This window comes from Nipponia nippon, unplaced genomic scaffold (genome assembly GCF_047370975.1).
Source record: "Nipponia nippon isolate SJK-2023a ecotype South Korea unplaced genomic scaffold, ASM4737097v1 scaffold_3, whole genome shotgun sequence".
Lineage (NCBI taxonomy): Eukaryota > Metazoa > Chordata > Aves > Pelecaniformes > Threskiornithidae > Nipponia > Nipponia nippon.
The window spans coordinates 84,699,629-84,723,976 of record NW_028262347.1 but is presented as its reverse complement, the minus strand read 5'-3'; the positions used below and the strand labels follow the sequence as shown (position 1 = coordinate 84,723,976).

The window sequence follows — 24,348 nt, the reverse complement described above, 5'->3', positions numbered from 1 at the left end:
TGTGGAGCCGGATGGGATCCACCCAAGGGTACTGAGGGAGCTGGCGGAGGTGCTCACCAAGCCACTTTCTATCACGTATCAGCAGTCCTGGCTACCTGGGGAGGTCCCAGTGGGCTGGAGGTTAGCAAACGTGATGCCCGTCTACAAGAAGGGCCAGAAGGAGGATCCGGGGAACTACAGGCCTGTCAGCCTGACCTCGGTGCCGGGGAAGGTTATGGAGCAGATCATCCTGAGTGCCATCACGCAGCATGTATAGGACAACTGGGGGATCAGGCCCAGTCAGCATGGATTTATGAAAGGCAGGTCCTGCCTGACGAACCTGATCTCCTTCTATGACAAGGTGACCCGCCTGGTGGATGGGTGAAGGCTGTGGATGTTGTTTACCGGGACTTTTGGGGCCAGTTCTGTTTAATATCTTTATCAATGATCTGGACAAGGGGATCGAGTAAGTAAGTAAGTTTGCAGACAACACCAAGCTGGCCGGGAGCGTTCATCTGCTGGAGGGTAGGAAGGCTCTGCAGAGGGATCTGGACAGGCTGGACTGATGGGCTGAGGCCAATTGTATGAGGTTCAACAAGGGTCAGTGCCAGGTCCTGCACTTGGGTCACAACAACCCCATGCAACACTACAGACTTGGGGAAGAATGGCTAGAGAGTAGCCCAGGAAAAGGACCTGGGGGTGTTGGTTAACAGCCACCTGAACATGAGCCAGCAGTGTGCCCAGGTAGCCAAGAAGGCCTGGCCTGTATCAGGAATAGTGTGGCCAGCAGGACCAGGGAAATGATCGTCCCCCTGTACTCGGCAGTGGTGAGGCCGCACCTCGAGTACTGTGTTCAGTTTTGGGCCCCTCACTACAAGAAGGACATCGAGGTGCTGGAGCGTGTCCAGAGGAGGGCAACGAAGCTGGTGAAGGGTCTGGAGCACAAGTCTTATGAGGAGCGGCTGAGGGAACTGGGGTTGTTTAGCCTGGAGAAGAGGAGGCTGAGGGGAGACCTTATCGCTCCTTACAACTCCCTGAAAGGAGGTTGTAGCGAGGTGGGGGTCGGTCTCTTCTCCCAAGTAACAAGTGATAGGACAAGAGGAAATGGCCTCAAGCTGCGCCAGGGGAAGTTTAGGTTGGATATTAGGAAAAACTTCTTCACTGAAAGGGTAGTCAGGCAGTGGAACAGGCTGCCCAGGGAAGTGGTTGAGTCTCCATCCCTGGAGGTATTTAGGAGAAGTGTAGATGTGGTGCTTAGGGACGTGGTTTAGTGGTGGGCTTGGCAGTGGTAGGTTAACGATTGGACTCGATGATCTTAAGGGTCTTTTCTAACCTAAATGATTCTATGATTCTATACTGTTAACACATCTGCAATTCAGCAGTTATAGCCAAGGTGTTAGAAATGTTTCCTTCATAATGTACCGGCAGAGCATGAAGAATTGTACTAGGCACAAATTTAATTTAGCATTTTCATTACGATCTCATGCTAATAAGTCTTGCTGATGCCACAAATACATAGGCATTGTTGGCAAAGAGCGTATGAATATTACCTGAAAATAATCAGATGTCACTGAAGACTATAGTATAGGAAATAGGAAGAAATTTTAAAATGCAGAACTATTTTGAACTCCTCATCAAGAGTTTCTTTTCCAAGCTAAGAGCTTATCAATGGGAAATAGCAGAGAAGAAAAAATCTGGGCATATTAGTAGGTCACTGAATAGCTTACGATATCCTGAAACTGAAATAAATGCAGAAGATAAGGGGGTGTGGGGGTGTGGGGGTGTGGAGTGAGGAACCAGCCTTAAGATTGGTTTTGTTAAACATAGTTTGCTTAAGCCTTGAAAAATTAAAGCCTGGGAGAGGTTCTATGATTATTCTCTATGAATGCATTGAAGGGCAAAACTCCAGAAATGAGGAAGAAACCTACCTCAGATATCTGCAAGAGCAGTAACTGCATGGAACCCCTTCCAGAAGATCCACTCAGGGATCTGCCTGTGCTGTCAGGTGCTGGCCTGGAGCTAGGGAAGATCTTCAGGTTTCCCCAAATTGGCATTATCAGCATAACAGACACCTCCTCTGAACCTGTTTCCCTGGCTTCTCCCCTGGGAAGGAGTCTGAGTAGTATGATGTTTTATTTTAAAATAGTAACACACACTTGTGTGTTCAGGCATGGGTAGGTACTCATTACTGCTTCTTTACATTAAAAGGGGGAAGGAAGGTAAGGAATTGTGCCTTCCACTCTGGGCAGAAGGTTCATGATGACTCGGAGAATCTGTCTGACAGTCTGGGACAGGCTCCTGAGAGAGCTGTTTCCTATCTATCTCAGGAATTCATTGTTGATCATGGCAGTGCTGGAAATTGCCTCCCTTCCCCTTCCTGGTGCGCTGGTCGTCTCCAGCTTCACAGGATGGTGGTGTATCTCATGTAGAACAAAATCCTTCCCTGCTGCCCCTTGAGTTCATGTCCTCCAGTGTCCTCTGGTGGAAACATGACCACTGTGTTCTTCACAGCCTCTTTGTGGCTAAGATGCTTCTCACCTCTCTTCCAACTGCTTTATCCTAGCGCCAAGCCTCATCTTTCCTCACAGGTCCTACTTAACAGACTTCTTTTCATGGCTTTTCTTACTTTGCCTCGGACACCTCCTATTCCCCTCTGACTCTGGCTAAGCCCAATGCTCTAGCTGTGAGCAGAACAGCACAATTTACCTCTTTCCCCCTATGTCGTACATCTAGCCCTCGAATTAATATGCCTCCCCTGGAGACCCACTGTTGGACAAGGAGTTTCCTCCTCTCTTTAGGGACTTTTAGGAGGGCCAAGCGCACCCCTGCAAAGCAGTGTTGCAGTCAGACCCTTGTCCCAGGGTTTGTCCCTGAGTCTGTTCTTTGCTTGATTCGCCTGAGGATAACAGACACCAGCGGTATCTGCTCCGGAGTAGTGATGATTATAACACTGGCCACTGTGCACTTGAGATACTGTAGCTCGCAGACATCAGCAGCTTTCAGCTTTCTCACCTACTGGCTTGCTCATCAACATCCTAACTCCTGCACTGGCTGCCAGCCCCCCCAGTATAACGTGTGGTTTCCTCTGTCGCTCCCGTTAAAGATGTCTAGCCAGTATAAGGAAAATGCCTTTCTGACTGGTAGCTTCCTCCTTCCAAATGCACCGTGCTTTTGGTAACCATGCCTAAAATTGGAGAGCTTTGAATCCACCACATGTGAGGATTCGGTTTGGTTAGGTGATTAGAGCATCTTCTCCCCAAACACAGAGGAGCACAGAGGAATGATGGCAGGTAGGGGAACCACAGTAACCTAGTCAGAGAAACAGAGTACGCCTGTCTGGTTCTTCCCAATGCTGTCACAGGACAATGACCAGGCCATGGACCGGGTGTGAAACCCATCAAGATGACTCAATGGGAGAGGCTCCCCACACCACCTGGCAGACTGAGGGGCTTTACTGCCTACAGGGGTACATGACACATTATGGGATGCTGGGAAGAGCGTTTTGGGATTGTGTGAGACTTTTTACGGGATGTTGAGGTGAGGAACCAAGGTGGGGGAAGGGAAGGATCAAGGTGTTTGGGGGAGGAAGAAGTGTGGGAAAAGAGAGGGGAAAGGGGATAAGAGGGACCAACCCCGTGTAAACAGGTTGCTTGTCAGTACGCTTGTCTGGCCGCATCCTGTGCCTGAGCACTGCAGTCTGTCCTGTCTTCTTATCCGACTTACTTACTTAATTTCTGACTTGAGGGTCTGTGATTTGACTACTGGAGGGACCAGGAGGTCTATGCCAACTCCTGGTAAGGTCTTGGGCTTGACTGAAAAATCCATTTGTGTGTGTGTCTGTGTGTCTGTGCATGGGGCAACTGAAGACAATAGGATCCCCGGGACAGCTACTGGGTAGACTGAGTGTCTAAGTCTAGTTACCGGGGGGATCCCCATTGGGTAGCTATACACCAATGGACCTTCATCCTGATCAGCCAAAGAGCTGATAACGGGATAAGACCTCTGGTGCTCTTTGTGTTTGCAGGAGTGCTGAGTGTTTCTGTCTGTGCCATCTGTTTGTATGCTGTCTATTAGGTCTGTGTGACTGTCCGAGTCTGCCTGTGAATGTGTATTGTGTACGTGTGTTTTCTTACTGGCAATAAATGCTCAGCCTCATTACTGGCTGGAGCAGGGGAAACAGAGCTGTGGCAGCCTGACCTCTCTCAGACTGCTGGATTTGGCAACTCCCAACAGGTTCCACCTGAAGGGGTTAGTAGGTTGTGGTCACTTATTTGCCTCTGAGTAATTCAGTGTAGTTTCCCTGAGAAACACAGCCTGTCCGTGGGGAAAGCGCAGCTGGGCTGGGTCTGCTCTGGTCTCTGCTGTGAGCCACATGTTGCTGTGCTGCTGCTTTCTCAGAGTTGGAGCTGACCGCACCTCACATTGGCCTTGTCAGCCTCTCAGGGACCAACAATTGGCCTCAAGGGCCATCACAGCAACCTCTGCTCCCTTTTCATCTGAGGTTTTTGATCTTTCAGCTTCATGACTTTAACATGACACTCAGTGTTTCTTGTGTTTGTCCTAGCGTTGAAGACCTTGAAATCCTGGATGGACAGAGACCTCTGTTCTTATTTCCCCTCTTAGATGTGAAGCCAAGGTGAGGGACTGTCAGTCCTAGAAGTCCAAGATGCAGCATGCTGATCCATGGAAACTCAGAGCTCTTTGTGTACAGCACTCCCAGAGGAGTTAAGCCACCCTCGTGATTTCTGTAACAACAGCTTCAATTCACCTTTGTCTGACTGACTGAGGTCTGAATTAGAGCTACCACATCCTCACTGGAGGAGATCTTTTCTGCACCAACTGTAGTTTTCACAGGCCTTTCTGATGAGTTCCAAATTGTGATTCCTTGAACTTCCATTTTCAAAGCACTCTCCACTCACCATTGGCTCTTGTATTCATGAAAAAAAGTGCATGTGGCCCAGAAATCACTGGTTTGCACGAATGATTACTGGCGCTCCAGAAGTGAAGAATGGGGCTGTTCCGTTATTAACCATTCCTTTTCCAGGAAGCAAACCAGCAGATGCAAGGTTAAGGCTGCGATGGTAAAGCTAGCTGAATGTGCATGAGCAGTGCATGATAGGGCTGATGCAGAGTTCCTCTGTCCAGTCTCTTTCTTTTGTCCCTACTCTAGAGGGTGCTTGTTCTTTTTGTTCTCTAAGCCTCTGCCACAACATTGCATCAGAAGTCATTGCACTTCCGTACTGAGGGACGACCAGCTGTGTGTAGTTGTCTCTGCAATACGAGAGCTGTGTACCAGCAACACCCTGTGTTCCTGGGACTCTGCGGAGAGAAAAGCAACTGTTCATCAGAGACGATGACCCCGGGAGGGAGCCCCAGTCAAGGGACTGCAGGTGATGGTGGGGATTGCCTCTACTGTCGTGTCTAGGCAGGGTGGGAACAAGGAGGGATGAGGCTCTGGGAGCTGGTGTTGGGAGACTGGACAGGTGTCCACTCTTTTGAGCTTCTAAGCAATGCTAAGGTGAGCAGCGTCCAAGTCCCACATCCCACCTAGCTGGAACCAGTGCTGGTGGTTATCATGAGTGCAAGGGACCCTCCCTCTGCAACCAGTGTGGACTGTGGCTATCATGGGAAAGAAGAGCGTGAGAAAGGGGAGCAATGGCTAGAGAGGGGAGAGAAGGGGGCCGGGGTGTCAAGGGTTGGACAAGTGCTGAGGGGAAAGGGAGAAGGAGAGGAGCTGCAGCAAAGCAGTGTCTACTATGGCTTGCTGCCCCCTTCAGTGCCCACATATTACAAAAGGGTCTGTGGGACTCCGCACCTTTCTCTCTGGACACTGTGTTGCAGGAGGCCATCTGTCCGGTGAGGGCTGCTGTGTTTCCTGGTCAATCCTGTCCTTGTCTTGGGGTGGTGTGTGACTCCTGCTCTTGCCTTTCGTTTTTCAGCCCCAGCAGAGAAGAGAAGCTGTCCACTGCTTTGCTCTTGGGTCCTGCTCATTTCTGCCATTGTCCTCAAAGCAAGTCTCATATCCATCTGTTTTGGTGGGTTCTTGAATTTATTCATTTACTGGGGGAGAAGATGACGTGATTAGAGAAGCTTCCATTGCCTTTTTGGAAACTGTCTTGACTATGTGGCAGCTGATTCAGTCCTTCCCGCTCAAGCAGTTCACAGCTGTACAAACACTCCCGGTTAGCGTGGTGGCAACTGCATGTGGCCAACGTGCCTCTCTGCTGCAGGGATCCTCCCAGTCTGATGATGTTTCTGTGTGGTAGTTGCTGGGCTGAGGAACTTAAGGAGCAGCACTCCTTGTAAGGAGCAATACTCCCTTGCGCACGAGGGTGTAAGCTGGTCCCTACTAGGATGGGAAGAACCCCTGCCCCACAGCATCCCTGGTGTGAGATGGGAAGGAGCCTTCTTAAGATACGGAGGCTATGGCCTTCCGGGGGGGCCCTGGCCCTAGTCTCTAGGTGAGGAAGAATCTTTGCTGCACAACTGCTCCGCTACTCCTTTGTGTGGCCTCAGGAGTTGGAGTGCCTACTGACCCCATCTCATTCCAGCTGACTTAGCACTGGCCAGGGGAACAGCATGGTCCCCGGAGCTCCCTGGACCGTCCTTCCCAGGACTGGTCCAAGCCACCCTTGCCCTGACTTGCATAAGCTGTTAGAGACGCACTTGCTTTTTCACATGTAGGTAGTTATGCTTGGGATGTGAGTTGTCCGGCTGCTTACAGTCCTTCCGCGAGACTCCTGCTTGGGATTTTTCTCAGTGACTGACACTTGTAAACAGAAAGTTAAGCTGTCATTTAGGAAAGAATATGTTTCCTGTCCTCCTCATGGTGGGAGAAAGACCGAGGATAAAAGTCCAAATCGAGATGGCCCACTAATCATTAGTGCAAACCTGTGATTTCTGGGCTACACAAACTTGGCAATTTTGCTTTAGTCCATTTTCAACGCAGAGTGTTCCTCTCAATAAAAACATCACCTACACTTTGCTGATGTTGTACAGCATTGCTGAATGCACAAGACATCCCAAACATGAGTCCTATCCCGAGCTCCTATATGGCAATGTTTTAAAGCTGCGTCCTGCCAGCAGGCCCCAGAGCAGCAGTTTGTACCATTCACTCTGGCTTCATTTAGCAGTGCCTCATCACTCCCCCTTGCTGTGCTGTGTGTGCTGCTTAAATCTCCACGCGCTCAAAATCATGTGCATCGGCCACGTGGCTAACCCTAGAACAGCCATAACCTGTCAGGACTTAACTGTCAGGCAGAAGGGAGCAGTTACAAGGCAGGCAGCTTGGAGGCTAGGTGGCTGATTGCCCCTGCTCCTGCAGGCCTTGCTCTTACCTGTGGTCTGCGACCTCTCTCCACCCAGCTGGAAAGCAGCTTGGCAGAAAAGGACCTGGGGTCCTAGTGGACACTAACGTGAACATGAGCCAACGATGTCCCCTTGCTGCAAAGGCGGCTAATGGTATCCCAGGCTGCAGTAAAGGAGCGTTGCCAGCAGGTCAAGGGATCTGATCCTCCCCCTCTACCCAGCACTGGTGAAGCCACAACTGGAGTACTGTGTCCAGTGATGGGCTCCTCAGTACAAGAGAGACATGGACATAGTGGAGAGAGTCTGACAAAGGGCCGCGAAGATGATGAAGGCACTGGAGCGTCTCTCCTATGAGGAGAGGCTGAGAGAGCTGGGACTGTTTAGCCTGGAGAAGGCTCAGGGGGATCTTGTCAATGATGTGTGTAAACAACTGAAGGGACAGTGCAAAGGAGACGGAGCCGGGCTCCTTTGGGTGGTGCCCAGTGGCCAGGCCCAGAGGCAATGGGCACAAACTGAAACACAAGAGGCTCCCCCTGAACATCAGGGAACACCTTGTTACTGTGAGGGTGACTGAGCACTTGTACAGGTTGCCCAGAGAGGTTGTGCCGTCTCCATCCTTGGAAATATTCAAAAGCCGCCTGGACACGCTCCTGGACAACTGGCTCTAGGTAGCCCTGGTTGAGCAAGGGGTTGGACAAGATGACCTCCAGAGATCCCTTCCACCCTCAACCATCTCTCTAACGCTTCCTCTCCCTTTGCAGTTGTCCCCCTCCCTCACAGCTCTGAGCGTGGTTGAAGGCAACGGTCAGTGCCTGGGAGACGGGAATGAGCAGACATGAGAGTCTGGGGCCAGGTGAAAGGGCCCTTCAGGGTCTGGCTGAAGGTCAAGCAGATGAACAGGGCTGGGTGGGACTCCTGAGGAGAGGAAAACCGGAGCCTTTATGCAGTGACTAAGGAGAAGAGAGAGTTGGAGTCCTCTCAGGGCAGCGTAGGTATGAACATCACAGGGGAAGAGGAGCACAGGGGGTTAGCAATGAGGTATGAAGAAGGAGTTTTTCAGGTTGCTGGTGAGGAAACAATCCTCGTGGCTGAGGCCGACTGCACTACCACAGGCTCGTTCCCGGTGAAGGGTTGAGACTGCTTCAGGAGAACAATTTGGGGTTTGTTTAAAGACGGGCATCAAGATGCGTGACCAGAACAGGTCAGCAGCCCCTGAAACAGTGCATGGGAGTTACTGAGCGTGATCTCCAGTAGCATCTAACGTTCCTGTCCTTGTTGGGGCAGGAGCCAAACTGTAGGGGAAGTCACTGCCCGGCGCAGGGAACTGCAGAGAACAGTTGAGCATTGTGGCTGGAGAACAGGGATCCTTGCAGTCACCATCTCTCTCGTTATTAGCATTCATCTCTGCAGTCTCTCCCCACACAGCGCGAGGCTGGACATGCTGCCTGAAGGGCTGGAGATGCTTTCAAAAAAGCTGCTATTATCTGTCGCACGATGAGGTGTCCTGGGTTGAGGGCAGCAATTGCAACGCCCAGTTGAATGACAATACAAACGCGATTCTCATTAGCAGTCTCTGCAATATGCTCAACATCAAGACGCTGGGTGTCCCCAGTGACCCAGAAGGAATATGTGGGTTAAAGCCAGCTCAGGCCCGTTGCTTTCTTCAGACATGCTTTTGCTAGTCATTCAGTTTTTTACACTATTTTGGGCTGAGCCACGTATACGCTCGCCCTGTGCTGGTCTGGCTGACTTTGGAAGACATTCCCTCTCTGATTTTTCAGAGGGATGAACAGTTACACAGCGGGTCAGTCACTCAGCCTTCTTCCATTGTAGGAATTCACTCATCAGTCACAGAGGCCACTATGATTACTCTGCCCTCCTCACAAGTAGCAATATTTCCAAGGGAAACGGTTGATAAAAACAGACATCTCTCTTACTTAGCACACCCTGATCAGCTTCCAATCACTATGGCTGAGTGTCTGAGCCAGCGATAAGTGCTTCGCGTTGTGGATGTGGCCTCCTGACGCCTATCACCAACACTGTATTATTTGCCATTAACCGGCTAGTGAGTCCTAGGAGTTTACCTTCCCCCCTGGTTGCAGCAGCTCTAGCGGTATGTGATGACCTTGACCTGGAGTGTCTTTGTTGCTGGTGAAAGAGACCCATGCAAACTACTGTCACTCATCCAAGCTACTGTTGATGTCTATCTTAGGAAGAGATAAACTGTGCCACTGAAGTGCTGCGCTGAATTCACTGATTGTAAAGAGATTTAGACAGGCAGCTTGTCCGTAGGCATGTACATGGTAAATGCCTGTGGTTGGGTGGAATCAATCCCACCCTGTCTAGCATGTCCTCAGTGTGATGTCCTTCCAGCGGTCCTTCTGCTCTCTGACATGGAAGATGATTGTCTCTTTCTGCCTGGGAAGGCAGCCATACCACTTGTTTGGGCCAGTTTTCTCAGAGCTGTGGAGCAGGGATCCACTAACCCCACCCCTTCTGCTCCCCAGCACCCGACGGGGCCTGATGGCAGCTGCTCGGTGCTGGGACAGACTCTGTTGACAAGCCACAGGCTGACTACAGCCACCAGGCACCGCTTCGGTGGGTCTCAAGCTTCTCTGGCTTTGTTGGCCACGTCATCCTGGTCTGATGACTGATCTTGTCAGTCAGTGGGCGGAGGAGTCCTTGCGGGCAGCTGGGCGATGCTGGGAGCAGAAATGCCTGTTCCCTTTGCCGAGACGATGGCAGTTACCACTTATGAAATGGAAAGAGACAGCCCGAGGAAAGGCGACGCTGAGACAGTGCTTGGGGGGAAATGGGAAAGAAGAGTGAAGCCCAGAGATGGTGCGTGCGGAGCCGGGAGGAAGGGGTAACCCTGCCTCCTCTCCTCTCCCTTTCCAGTCGTGCCTTTCTCCCGCAGTGGTGACCAGCCCACAGCCCTGCAGCAGACATTCATGGAGTGGCAGTGCACCTCGGCAGAGCCGCAAGGCAAAGGTCAGTAGCGCTGGCAGGGGTGCAGGGGGTCTTTGGGACGGGGACAAGGAATGCTGGGGTCTGCTATGACAGCAAGCAGCAGCGGGGGCAGGCTCCGGAGAGGCGGGCTCCAGAGGAGAGAGGTGGGGAGAAAAAGGAATTCCTGCGGACTGCTTAGGGGGAGGAGAGGGCCATGTTCCTGATGTCCTGGAGGGCAGGATGGCTGTGAACACTGACAAAACAAAAGGGACAGGTACAGCCGCACAGGGAAGGTTAACAATGGAGCAATAAGAGAAGTGCAGCTCTAGTCAGGGAAAGAAGCAATGTTCCCTGTTCCCTGGGGCTAAAGGCCTAAAGGAGACTGTGCAAGCAGAAGTCAAACCAGATCACCAAAATAACTTTGTCAAGACCTGAGATCATGATACAAGGATTACCATGGGTACGCAAAGCTCACTGGCCATACCCCAAAGCAATTGGAAGAAATAGCTGTACTATCCTTGTCTTTTCAAGCCCTTTCTGTCAGGAAAAGTGATCTAAGGAGAACACGAGCATTGTCCCTGGAGCAGTGGGATCCTTGCCGCCACCATCTCTCTTGTTATTAGCATTCATGTCTGTGGTCTCTCCCTGCACAGGGCGAGGCTGGATGTGCTGCCCGAAGGGCTGGAAACACTTTCAAAACAGCTGCTATTATCTGTCGGCTGATAAGATGAGCTGGGCTGAGAGTGAGCAGAACTGCACTGGGATGGGCTCCCACCTGGTGGTGATCAACACCGAAGCAGAGCAGGTACGTGCAGGGCTGAGAGGCGCAGCAGCCGGGGACACGGTGCCAGGCCCTGGAGGGGTCTCAGAGCCCCTCCTTGCTCCTGCAGGGGAGGGGGGATGTCCTTTCTGCATCCCTTCAGCACCGGCTGCTCCCCTCTGCCACCAGCCCCACCCCACAGGGACTCCTGCAGCCCCTCTCTGCTCGGTCCTGCACCTCACGGACATTGCACTCTCCCTGATTTCCAGGCTTTCCTCACTAAGGAGCTACAAGTTCCAACAGGAATCAATTACTACATCGGTCTGCGTGCACAGGCGGTGGGCCAGTGGCAGTGGGTGGACCAGACTCCATACAGTGAGAGGGCCGCGTGAGTATCCCCGGATGGAGAGTGTTTAGTGGGGCTCCTGGTAGTGCAAGAGAGCAGGAGATGTGAGGGTGTCTGTCGGTGCACGAGAGGGAGGTGAGACAAATCCCTGTGAGAGGACAATGATGGAGCAGGAGAGGGCTGTGTCGGACACCAGGTTCACATGGCCCCATCCGTGCTGGTTAGCGGTTGTTAGTTAACTACCTGTGACATGGCCATCAATGCTGCAGGCACAGAAGCAGCTGCATCTTGCCAGCAGGAAGAACCCTTCAGAGATGACCGGCCTTGCCTGACCTCCATGCTGCCCCCACCACGCAGATGTGCACGTATTTGCGCAGGCCAGTGCTGAGAGCAGGTCCCTGTTGTGTTGGCTGTAGGAAGGCGGCAGGTTTCCACATGAGACTGGTGCCAGTGGGACAGCAGAGTGGGAGGAAGGGCACTGCTTCTGCCCGTGAATTAACATCTGGAATCTTTCTCTCTCCCTTCCAAGCCTTGCATCCCGCTGTGGCCTTTTCCGGCAGTGCTCTATGGGGTATGCTGGGAGTAACAGTCTGTCTCTATCTCAGGTTCTGGCGGAAAGATGAACCAAATAACCATGGGGATGATGAGATGTGCGTTGTAATCCATAGTAGTTCAGTTATACACAACTGGAATGATCTCCGATGTGAGAGCCATTATCGAATTTGTGAAGCTTCAGCAGTAACTGTGTGATGGAGCGACCCTCGTCCTGAGTAAATCCTGGGCTCTGGTGTCCTTCTCTCCCTGAGTGGGTCCGTAAGCCGCTGGCTGAAAAGAGGCTGAGTTCTCCAGGAAGAAGACACGGGAATGGAAGACAAATGCTCGGAGCTGCAATTTCCTTTGTCTCCTTGAGCCGAGGTCTCTGCTTTTTCCTGGGGCACACACAGAATGTCCTCTTCTTGCATTGGTTTTGCTGAATAAATATGGATTTCCTGTACAAGGGAAAATCCAATTTAGACCAATGAAAAAGGCTTTGTGCTATGTGTGTGTGTGTCTCTCTCTCTTTCCCTCTCTAAGCAGGGAGTGGTTTGTATAAGTGGGATCAAAACGTGTTGCTGTGCCAGGATAGAGCCTTACACAGCTACTGCAGTACACGCTGCATTCACCCAGTGAGAGTAAACCCCTCAGAGACCACCTGGCTACACAGCCCCATTGCACACGGCCAAAGCTCTGGAGGGGACTGGGCACAAGAAACCAGCTCTAGGGATATTATCACTGTTTGTTTCCATGGCTGAGAGTAACAGGAACTTGTGCCAGGAGTCTGACCTGCTCGTGGCTGACCAAGTATGAGGGGAATCCTCTCTCTGTGTCCGAAAGAGGGGGAGGAATTTGTACTGGAGACAAGGTGACCAGGAGATTTGCCTTCCTAAGCCAATCAATGCGAGTAGTTCCGTGAACGGCAGTGGGTGGTGGCAGGAGCTGCTGAATCCTGTAGCCCAGCAGAAGCTGCAGCTGCTCCAGCTCCGTGGCCCCAGCTCCAGTCGGCAGTGAGACTGAGCGTGTATGTACAATATGTACACATATAGATACATATGGAAGAAAAAGAACATGTACATGCAAGCAGCCACACAGGTCAGCACAGACAGAAAGCCCTGATGCAGACGCAAACCATACGAACAACCTGATTCTGTTCCCCTCTCTGGCTGCTAACAGGATGAAAGCCTGCTAGCAGAAAAAATATAGGTTTACACATATGCAACATGGACCCCTCCAGCAGCAAGGCTTAGTCATTCAGTCTACACATAGTGTCCTGGTTTCAGCTGGGATAGAGTTGATTTTTTCTTCCTAGGAGCTGGTATTGTGCTGTGTTTTGGATTTAGGATGAGAATAATGTTGATAGCACACTGATGTTTTAGTTGTTGCTAAGTAGTGCTTACACCAGTCAAGGACTTTTCAGCTTCCCGTGCTCTGCCCGGTGGACAAGAAGCTGGGAGGGGGCACAGCCAGGACAGCTGACCCAGACTGGCCACAGGGCTACCCCATACCATATGACGTCATGCTCAGTATACAAGCTGGGGTAGTTGGCCGGGGGGCAGCGATCGCTGGTTGGGGACAGGCTGGGCATCAGTCGGCGAGTGGTGAGCCAATTGTATCGTGTATCACTTGCTTTGTATATTATTATTGCATTATATTATTATTATTATTACTACTACTACTACTACTATTGCAATTAATTTTACTTCAATTATCAAACTGTTCTTGTCTCAACCCACGAGTTTTTCTGACTTTCACCCTTCCAGTTCTCTCCCCCATGCCACTGGGGTGGGGGCAGTGAGCGAGCGGCTGTGTGGTGCTTAGTTGCCGGCTGGGGTTAAACCACGACACATAGCTGGCCCCTGAATTCCCTGGTCTTCCTTATACTCTGTCTCGTGCCAGACACAAAGAGAAAAAGGTCTCCGGTAGCTGGTCAAGACTTCTGGTCTTCCCAGTAGCTGTCTCCCAGACCCCCATGTCTGTCTGGGAGCTGGCCTGGACACCCTGATCCGTTTTTCAGTGATGAGGTTCCTGGGCTTCATAACTGCCTGATGTTGTTCAACCACGTAATCTGACAGGTGAGAAGATTCAGGAGTCCTTTTTGGAAACTAGCCACCCCCACTTGTTGACGGGAGTATTTCCACGGGTGTAGTACTGACACTTGTAGGGATTTGACTTAGTTCCACAGGATCCTGTCAATAACACAAGCCAACACAAGGCAGTGTCACAGACAGCTGTCAAAAAGTGGTGGTCAGCAGAGACTTGTGGTGGTATCAGGGAACTGGAGCAGTGCAGTGCTGGAAATTGCCTCCCTTCCCCTTCCTGGTGCGCTGGTCGTCTCCAGCTTCACAGGATGGTGGTGTATCTCATGTAGAACAAAATCCTTCCCTGCTGCCCCTTGAGTTCATGTCCTCCAGTGTCCTCTGGTGGAAACATGACCACTGTGTTCTTCACAGCCTCTTTGTGGCTAAGATGCTTCTCACCTCTCTTCCAACTGCTTTATCCTAGCGCCAAGCCTCATCTTTCCTCACAGGTCCTACTTAACAGACTTCTTTTCATGGCTTTTCTTACTTTGCCTCGGACACCTCCTATTCCCCTCTGACTCTGGCTAAGCCCAATGCTCTAGCTGTGAGCAGAACAGCACAATTTACCTCTTTCCCCCTATGTCGTACATCTAGCCCTCGAATTAATATGCCTCCCCTGGAGACCCACTGTTGGACAAGGAGTTTCCTCCTCTCTTTAGGGACTTTTAGGAGGGCCAAGCGCACCCCTGCAAAGCAGTGTTGCAGTCAGACCCTTGTCCCAGGGTTTGTCCCTGAGTCTGTTCTTTGCTTGATTCGCCTGAGGATAACAGACACCAGCGGTATCTGCTCCGGAGTAGTGATGATTATAACACTGGCCACTGTGCACTTGAGATACTGTAGCTCGCAGACATCAGCAGCTTTCAGCTTTCTCACCTACTGGCTTGCTCATCAACATCCTAACTCCTGCACTGGCTGCCAGCCCCCCCAGTATAACGTGTGGTTTCCTCTGTCGCTCCCGTTAAAGATGTCTAGCCAGTATAAGGAAAATGCCTTTCTGACTGGTAGCTTCCTCCTTCCAAATGCACCGTGCTTTTGGTAACCATGCCTAAAATTGGAGAGCTTTGAATCCACCACATGTGAGGATTCGGTTTGGTTAGGTGATTAGAGCATCTTCTCCCCAAACACAGAGGAGCACAGAGGAATGATGGCAGGTAGGGGAACCACAGTAACCTAGTCAGAGAAACAGAGTACGCCTGTCTGGTTCTTCCCAACGCTGTCACAGGACAATGACCAGGCCATGGACCGGGTGTGAAACCCATCAAGATGACTCAATGGGAGAGGCTCCCCACACCACCTGGCAGACTGAGGGGCTTTACTGCCTACAGGGGTACATGACACATTATGGGATGCTGGGAAGAGCGTTTTGGGATTGTGTGAGACTTTTTACGGGATGTTGAGGTGAGGAACCAAGGTGGGGGAAGGGAAGGATCAAGGTGTTTGGGGGAGGAAGAAGTGTGGGAAAAGAGAGGGGAAAGGGGATAAGAGGGACCAACCCCGTGTAAACAGGTTGCTTGTCAGTACGCTTGTCTGGCCGCATCCTGTGCCTGAGCACTGCAGTCTGTCCTGTCTTCTTATCCGACTTACTTACTTAATTTCTGACTTGAGGGTCTGTGATTTGACTACTGGAGGGACCAGGAGGTCTATGCCAACTCCTGGTAAGGTCTTGGGCTTGACTGAAAAATCCATTTGTGTGTGTGTCTGTGTGTCTGTGCATGGGGCAACTGAAGACAATAGGATCCCCGGGACAGCTACTGGGTAGACTGAGTGTCTAAGTCTAGTTACCGGGGGATCCCCATTGGGTAGCTATACACCAATGGACCTTCATCCTGATCAGCCAAAGAGCTGATAACGGGATAAGACCTCTGGTGCTCTTTGTGTTTGCAGGAGTGCTGAGTGTTTCTGTCTGTGCCATCTGTTTGTATGCTGTCTATTAGGTCTGTGTGACTGTCCGAGTCTGCCTGTGAATGTGTATTGTGTACGTGTGTTTTCTTACTCGCAATAAATGCTCAGCCTCATTACTGGCTGGAGCAGGGGAAACAGAGCTGTGGCAGCCTGACCTCTCTCAGACTGCTGGATTTGGCAACTCCCAACAGGTTCCACCTGAAGGGGTTAGTAGGTTGTGGTCACTTATTTGCCTCTGAGTAATTCAGTGTAGTTTCCCTGAGAAACACAGCCTGTCCGTGGGGAAAGCGCAGCTGGGCTGGGTCTGCTCTGGTCTCTGCTGTGAGCCACATGTTGCTGTGCTGCTGCTTTCTCAGAGTTGGAGCTGACCGCACCTCACATTGGCCTTGTCAGCCTCTCAGGGACCAACAATTGGCCTCAAGGGCCATCACAGCAACCTCTGCTCCCTTTTCATCTGAGGTTTTTGATCTTTCAGCTTCATGACTTTAACATGACACTCAGTGTTTCTTGTGTTTGTCCTAGCGTTGAAGACCTTGAAATCCTGGATGGACAGAGACCTCTGTTCTTATTTCCCCTCTTAGATGTGAAGCCAAGGTGAGGGACTGTCAGTCCTAGAAGTCCAAGATGCAGCATGCTGATCCATGGAAACTCAGAGCTCTTTGTGTACAGCACTCCCAGAGGAGTTAAGCCACCCTCGTGATTTCTGTAACAACAGCTTCAATTCACCTTTGTCTGACTGACTGAGGTCTGAATTAGAGCTACCACATCCTCACTGGAGGAGATCTTTTCTGCACCAACTGTAGTTTTCACAGGCCTTTCTGATGAGTTCCAAATTGTGATTCCTTGAACTTCCATTTTCAAAGCACTCTCCACTCACCATTGGCTCTTGTATTCATGAAAAAAAGTGCATGTGGCCCAGAAATCACTGGTTTGCACGAATGATTACTGGCGCTCCAGAAGTGAAGAATGGGGCTGTTCCGTTATTAACCATTCCTTTTCCAGGAAGCAAACCAGCAGATGCAAGGTTAAGGCTGCGATGGTAAAGCTAGCTGAATGTGCATGAGCAGTGCATGATAGGGCTGATGCAGAGTTCCTCTGTCCAGTCTCTTTCTTTTGTCCCTACTCTAGAGGGTGCTTGTTCTTTTTGTTCTCTAAGCCTCTGCCACAACATTGCATCAGAAGTCATTGCACTTCCGTACTGAGGGACGACCAGCTGTGTGTAGTTGTCTCTGCAATACGAGAGCTGTGTACCAGCAACACCCTGTGTTCCTGGGACTCTGCGGAGAGAAAAGCAACTGTTCATCAGAGACGATGACCCCGGGAGGGAGCCCCAGTCAAGGGACTGCAGGTGATGGTGGGGATTGCCTCTACTGTCGTGTCTAGGCAGGGTGGGAACAAGGAGGGATGAGGCTCTGGGAGCTGGTGTTGGGAGACTGGACAGGTGTCCACTCTTTTGAGCTTCTAAGCAATGCTAAGGTGAGCAGCGTCCAAGTCCCACATCCCACCTAGCTGGAACCAGTGCTGGTGGTTATCATGAGTGCAAGGGACCCTCCCTCTGCAACCAGTGTGGACTGTGGCTATCATGGGAAAGAAGAGCGTGAGAAAGGGGAGCAATGGCTAGAGAGGGGAGAGAAGGGGGCCGGGGTGTCAAGGGTTGGACAAGTGCTGAGGGGAAAGGGAGAAGGAGAGGAGCTGCAGCAAAGCAGTGTCTACTATGGCTTGCTGCCCCCTTCAGTGCCCACATATTACAAAAGGGTCTGTGGGACTCCGCACCTTTCTCTCTGGACACTGTGTTGCAGGAGGCCATCTGTCCGGTGAGGGCTGCTGTGTTTCCTGGTCAATCCTGTCCTTGTCTTGGGGTGGTGTGTGACTCCTGCTCTTGCCTTTCGTTTTTCAGCCCCAGCAGAGAAGAGAAGCTGTCCACTGCTTTGCTCTTGGGTCCTGCTCATTTCTGCCATTGTCCTCAAAGCAAGTCTCATATCCATCTGTTTTGGTGGGTTCTTGAATTTATTCATTTACTGGGGGAGAAGATGACGTGATTAGAGAAGCTTCCATTGCCTTTTTGGAAACTGTCTTGACTATGTGGCAGCTGATTCAGTCCTTCCCGCTCAAGCAGTTCACAGCTGTACAAACACTCCCGGTTAGCGTGGTGGCAACTGCATGTGGCCAACGTGCCTCTCTGCTGCAGGGATCCTCCCAGTCTGATGATGTTTCTGTGTGGTAGTTGCTGGGCTGAGGAACTTAAGGAGCAGCACTCCTTGTAAGGAGCAATACTCCCTTGCGCACGAGGGTGTAAGCTGGTCCCTACTAGGATGGGAAGAACCCCTGCCCCACAGCATCCCTGGTGTGAGATGGGAAGGAGCCTTCTTAAGATACGGAGGCTATGGCCTTCCGGGGGGGCCCTGGCCCTAGTCTCTAGGTGAGGAAGAATCTTTGCTGCACAACTGCTCCGCTACTCCTTTGTGTGGCCTCAGGAGTTGGAGTGCCTACTGACCCCATCTCATTCCAGCTGACTTAGCACTGGCCAGGGGAACAGCATGGTCCCCGGAGCTCCCTGGACCGTCCTTCCCAGGACTGGTCCAAGCCACCCTTGCCCTGACTTGCATAAGCTGTTAGAGACGCACTTGCTTTTTCACATGTAGGTAGTTATGCTTGGGATGTGAGTTGTCCGGCTGCTTACAGTCCTTCCGCGAGACTCCTGCTTGGGATTTTTCTCAGTGACTGACACTTGTAAACAGAAAGTTAAGCTGTCATTTAGGAAAGAATATGTTTCCTGTCCTCCTCATGGTGGGAGAAAGACCGAGGATAAAAGTCCAAATCGAGATGGCCCACTAATCATTAGTGCAAACCTGTGATTTCTGGGCTACACAAACTTGGCAATTTTGCTTTAGTCCATTTTCAACGCAGAGTGTTCCTCTCAATAAAAACATCACCTACACTTTGCTGATGTTGTACAGCATTGCTGAATGCACAAGACATCCCAAACATGAGTCCTATCCCGAGCTCCTATATGGCAATGTTTTAAAGCTGCGTCCTGCCAGCAGGCCCCAGAGCAGCAGTTTGTACCATTCACTCTGGCTTCATTTAGCAGTGCCTCATCACTCCCCCTTGCTGTGCTGTGTGTGCTGCTTAAATCTCCACGCGCTCAAAATCATGTGCATCGGCCACGTGGCTAACCCTAGAACAGCCATAACCTGTCAGGACTTAACTGTCAGGCAGAAGGGAGCAGTTACAAGGCAGGCAGCTTGGAGGCTAGGTGGCTGATTGCCCCTGCTCCTGCAGGCCTTGCTCTTACCTGTGGTCTGCGACCTCTCTCCACCCAGCTGGAAAGCAGCTTGGCAGAAAAGGACCTGGGGTCCTAGTGGACACTAACGTGAACATGAGCCAACGATGTCCCCTTGCTGCAAAGGCGGCTAATGGTATCCCAGGCTGCAGTAAAGGAGCGTTGCCAGCAGGTCAAGGGATCTGATCCTCCCCCTCTACCCAGCACTGGTGAAGCCACAACTGGAGTACTGTGTCCAGTGATGGGCTCCTCAGTACAAGAGAGACATGGACATAGTGGAGAGAGTCTGACAAAGGGCCGCGAAGATGATGAAGGCACTGGAGCGTCTCTCCTATGAGGAGAGGCTGAGAGAGCTGGGACTGTTTAGCCTGGAGAAGGCTCAGGGGGATCTTGTCAATGATGTGTGTAAACAATTGAAGGGACAGTGCAAAGGAGACGGAGCCGGGCTCCTTTGGGTGGTGCCCAGTGGCCAGGCCCAGAGGCAATGGGCACAAACTGAAACACAAGAGGCTCCCCCTGAACATCAGGGAACACCTTGTTACTGTGAGGGTGACTGAGCACTTGTACAGGTTGCCCAGAGAGGTTGTGCCGTCTCCATCCTTGGAAATATTCAAAAGCCGCCTGGACACGCTCCTGGACAACTGGCTCTAGGTAGCCCTGGTTGAGCAAGGGGTTGGACAAGATGACCTCCAGAGATCCCTTCCACCCTCAACCATCTCTCTAACGCTTCCTCTCCCTTTGCAGTTGTCCCCCTCCCTCACAGCTCTGAGCGTGGTTGAAGGCAACGGTCAGTGCCTGGGAGACGGGAATGAGCAGACATGAGAGTCTGGGGCCAGGTGAAAGGGCCCTTCAGGGTCTGGCTGAAGGTCAAGCAGATGAACAGGGCTGGGTGGGACTCCTGAGGAGAGGAAAACCGGAGCCTTTATGCAGTGACTAAGGAGAAGAGAGAGTTGGAGTCCTCTCAGGGCAGCGTAGGTATGAACATCACAGGGGAAGAGGAGCACAGGGGGTTAGCAATGAGGTATGAAGAAGGAGTTTTTCAGGTTGCTGGTGAGGAAACAATCCTCGTGGCTGAGGCCGACTGCACTACCACAGGCTCGTTCCCGGTGAAGGGTTGAGACTGCTTCAGGAGAACAATTTGGGGTTTGTTTAAAGACGGGCATCAAGATGCGTGACCAGAACAGGTCAGCAGCCCCTGAAACAGTGCATGGGAGTTACTGAGCGTGATCTCCAGTAGCATCTAACGTTCCTGTCCTTGTTGGGGCAGGAGCCAAACTGTAGGGGAAGTCACTGCCCGGCGCAGGGAACTGCAGAGAACAGTTGAGCATTGTGGCTGGAGAACAGGGATCCTTGCAGTCACCATCTCTCTCGTTATTAGCATTCATCTCTGCAGTCTCTCCCCACACAGCGCGAGGCTGGACATGCTGCCTGAAGGGCTGGAGATGCTTTCAAAAAAGCTGCTATTATCTGTCGCACGATGAGGTGTCCTGGGTTGAGGGCAGCAATTGCAACGCCCAGTTGAATGACAATACAAACGCGATTCTCATTAGCAGTCTCTGCAATATGCTCAACATCAAGACGCTGGGTGTCCCCAGTGACCCAGAAGGAATATGTGGGTTAAAGCCAGCTCAGGCCCGTTGCTTTCTTCAGACATGCTTTTGCTAGTCATTCAGTTTTTTACACTATTTTGGGCTGAGCCACGTATACGCTCGCCCTGTGCTGGTCTGGCTGACTTTGGAAGACATTCCCTCTCTGATTTTTCAGAGGGATGAACAGTTACACAGCGGGTCAGTTCACTCAGCCTTCTTCCATTGTAGGAATTCACTCATCAGTCACAGAGGCCACTATGATTACTCTGCCCTCCTCACAAGTAGCAATATTTCCAAGGGAAACGGTTGATAAAAACAGACATCTCTCTTACTTAGCACACCCTGATCAGCTTCCAATCACTATGGCTGAGTGTCTGAGCCAGCGATAAGTGCTTCGCGTTGTGGATGTGGCCTCCTGACGCCTATCACCAACACTGTATTATTTGCCATTAACCGGCTAGTGAGTCCTAGGAGTTTACCTTCCCCCCTGGTTGCAGCAGCTCTAGCGGTATGTGATGACCTTGACCTGGAGTGTCTTTGTTGCTGGTGAAAGAGACCCATGCAAACTACTGTCACTCATCCAAGCTACTGTTGATGTCTATCTTAGGAAGAGATAAACTGTGCCACTGAAGTGCTGCGCTGAATTCACTGATTGTAAAGAGATTTAGACAGGCAGCTTGTCCGTAGGCATGTACATGGTAAATGCCTGTGGTTGGGTGGAATCAATCCCACCCTGTCTAGCATGTCCTCAGTGTGATGTCCTTCCAGCGGTCCTTCTGCTCTCTGACATGGAAGATGATTGTCTCTTTCTGCCTGGGAAGGCAGCCATACCACTTGTTTGGGCCAGTTTTCTCAGAGCTGTGGAGCAGGGATCCACTAACCCCACCCCTTCTGCTCCCCAGCACCCGACGGGGCCTGATGGCAGCTGCTCGGTGCTGGGACAGACTCTGTTGACAAGCCACAGGCTGACTACAGCCACCAGGCACCGCTTCGGTGGGTCTCAAGCTTCTCTGGCTTTGTTGGCCACGTCATCCTGGTCTGATGACTGATCTTGTCAGTCAGTGGGCGGAGGAGTCCTTGCGGGCAGCTGGGCGATGCTGGGAGCAGAAATGCCTGTTCCCTTTGCCGAGACGATGGCAGTTACCACTTATGAAATGGAAAGAGACAGCCCGAGGAAAGGCGACGCTGAGACAGTGCTTGGGGGGAAATGGGAAAGAAGAGTGAAGCCCAGAGATGGTGCGTGCGGAGCCGGGAGGAAGGGGTAACCCTGCCTCCTCTCCTCTCCCTTTCCAGTCGTGCCTTTCTCCCGCAGTGGTGACCAGCCCACAGCCCTGCAGCAGACATTCATGGAGTGGCAGTGCACCTCGGCAGAGCCGCAAGGCAAAGGTCAGTAGCGCTGGCAGGGGTGCAGGGGGTCTTTGGGACGGGGACAAGGAATGCTGGGGTCTGCTATGACAGCAAGCAGCAGCGGGGGCAGGCTCCGGAGAGGCGGGCTCCAGAGGAGAGAGGTGGGGAGAAAAGGAATTCCTGCGGACTGCTTAGGGGGAGGAGAGGGCCATGTTCCTGATGTCCTGGAGGGCAGGATGGCTGTGAACACTGACAAAACAAAAGGGACAGGTACAGCCGCACAGGGAAGGTTAACAATGGAGCAATAAGAGAAGTGCAGCTCTAGTCAGGGAAAGAAGCAATGTTCCCTGTTCCCTGGGGCTAAAGGCCTAAAGGAGACTGTGCAAGCAGAAGTCAAACCAGATCACCAAAATAACTTTGTCAAGACCTGAGATCATGATACAAGGATTACCATGGGTACGCAAAGCTCACTGGCCATACCCCAAAGCAATTGGAAGAAATAGCTGTACTATCCTTGTCTTTTCAAGCCCTTTCTGTCAGGAAAAGTGATCTAAGGAGAACACGAGCATTGTCCCTGGAGCAGTGGGATCCTTGCCGCCACCATCTCTCTTGTTATTAGCATTCATGTCTGTGGTCTCTCCCTGCACAGGGCGAGGCTGGATGTGCTGCCCGAAGGGCTGGAAACACTTTCAAAACAGCTGCTATTATCTGTCGGCTGATAAGATGAGCTGGGCTGAGAGTGAGCAGAACTGCACTGGGATGGGCTCCCACCTGGTGGTGATCAACACCGAAGCAGAGCAGGTACGTGCAGGGCTGAGAGGGGCGCAGCAGCCGGGGACACGGTGCCAGGCCCTGGAGGGGTCTCAGAGCCCCTCCTTGCTCCTGCAGGGGAGGGGGGATGTCCTTTCTGCATCCCTTCAGCACCGGCTGCTCCCCTCTGCCACCAGCCCCACCCCACAGGGACTCCTGCAGCCCCTCTCTGCTCGGTCCTGCACCTCACGGACATTGCACTCTCCCTGATTTCCAGGCTTTCCTCACTAAGGAGCTACAAGTTCCAACAGGAATCAATTACTACATCGGTCTGCGTGCACAGGCGGTGGGCCAGTGGCAGTGGGTGGACCAGACTCCATACAGTGAGAGGGCCGCGTGAGTATCCCCGGATGGAGAGTGTTTAGTGGGGCTCCTGGTAGTGCAAGAGAGCAGGAGATGTGAGGGTGTCTGTCGGTGCACGAGAGGGAGGTGAGACAAATCCCTGTGAGAGGACAATGATGGAGCAGGAGAGGGCTGTGTCGGACACCAGGTTCACATGGCCCCATCCGTGCTGGTTAGCGGTTGTTAGTTAACTACCTGTGACATGGCCATCAATGCTGCAGGCACAGAAGCAGCTGCATCTTGCCAGCAGGAAGAACCCTTCAGAGATGACCGGCCTTGCCTGACCTCCATGCTGCCCCCACCACGCAGATGTGCACGTATTTGCGCAGGCCAGTGCTGAGAGCAGGTCCCTGTTGTGTTGGCTGTAGGAAGGCGGCAGGTTTCCACATGAGACTGGTGCCAGTGGGACAGCAGAGTGGGAGGAAGGGCACTGCTTCTGCCCGTGAATTAACATCTGGAATCTTTCTCTCTCCCTTCCAAGCCTTGCATCCCGCTGTGGCCTTTTCCAGCAGTGCTCTACGGGGTACGCTGGGAGTAACAGTCTGTCTCTATCTCAGGTTCTGGCGCGAAGATGAACCAAGTAATGTGACTGATGAGATGTGCGTTGTAATCCATAGCAGTTCACGTACTTCCAACTGGAATGACGTCCCATGCATGAGAGAACATCATGTGAAGCTTCAGCAGTAACTGTGTGATGGAGCGACCCTTATCCTGAGTAAAACTGAGGGATTAGCAGTGAGCTGGGAACAGCTCAGGGCTGTGTTGGGAGGGATGGGGGGCCCTGGATCCTGCATCTTCCCTCTGCTGCATGGGACGATGTGAGTGGAAGTGATATAACCCTGTGTCCAGCATCCCCAGTGCACGTTATCAGCTCAGGGAACACATGGAAGGCTCAGCATCACCAAAGTGGTTCCTGGGCTCTGGTGTCCTCCTCTCCCTGAGTGGGTCCGTCAGCCGCTGGCTGAAAAGAGGCTGAGTTCTCCAGGAAGAAGACACGGGAATGGAAGACAAATGCTCGGAGCTGCAATTTCCTTTGTCTCCTTGAGCCGAGGTCTCTGCTTTTTCCTGGGGCACACACAGAATGTCCTCTTCTTGCATTGGTTTTGCTGAATAAATAT

General features: G+C 51.9%; 2 protein-coding genes across 4 annotated transcripts; both read left to right on the top strand.

Annotated features, from left to right (window-relative positions):
• Positions 1-1,274: 1,274 nt before the first annotated feature.
• Positions 1,275-12,263, top strand: LOC148054738 (C-type lectin domain family 4 member D-like). 2 transcript variants are annotated; one of them, XM_087765665.1, is made up of 6 exons: positions 1,275-5,369; positions 5,919-6,014; positions 10,186-10,278; positions 10,890-11,041; positions 11,266-11,384; positions 11,948-12,263. In XM_087765665.1, the coding sequence occupies exons 1-6, from the start codon at positions 5,333-5,335 to the stop codon at positions 12,090-12,092; spliced, it is 642 nt and encodes a 213-aa protein (XP_087621791.1). In that variant the 5' UTR covers positions 1,275-5,332; the 3' UTR covers positions 12,093-12,263. The 2 variants fall into 2 exon arrangements, with proteins under 2 accessions (XP_087621791.1, XP_087621792.1); XM_087765666.1 differs by lacking the exon at positions 5,919-6,014.
• Positions 12,264-16,043: 3,780 nt separating this feature from the next.
• On the top strand, positions 16,044-24,092 carry LOC148054737 (C-type lectin domain family 4 member D-like). 2 transcript variants are annotated; one of them, XM_087765667.1, is made up of 6 exons: positions 16,044-17,207; positions 17,757-17,852; positions 22,025-22,117; positions 22,728-22,879; positions 23,106-23,224; positions 23,788-24,092. In XM_087765667.1, the coding sequence occupies exons 1-6, from the start codon at positions 17,171-17,173 to the stop codon at positions 23,915-23,917; spliced, it is 627 nt and encodes a 208-aa protein (XP_087621793.1). In that variant the 5' UTR covers positions 16,044-17,170; the 3' UTR covers positions 23,918-24,092. The 2 variants fall into 2 exon arrangements, with proteins under 2 accessions (XP_087621793.1, XP_087621794.1); XM_087765668.1 differs by lacking the exon at positions 17,757-17,852.
• The last annotated feature ends 256 nt before the right edge of the window (positions 24,093-24,348 follow it).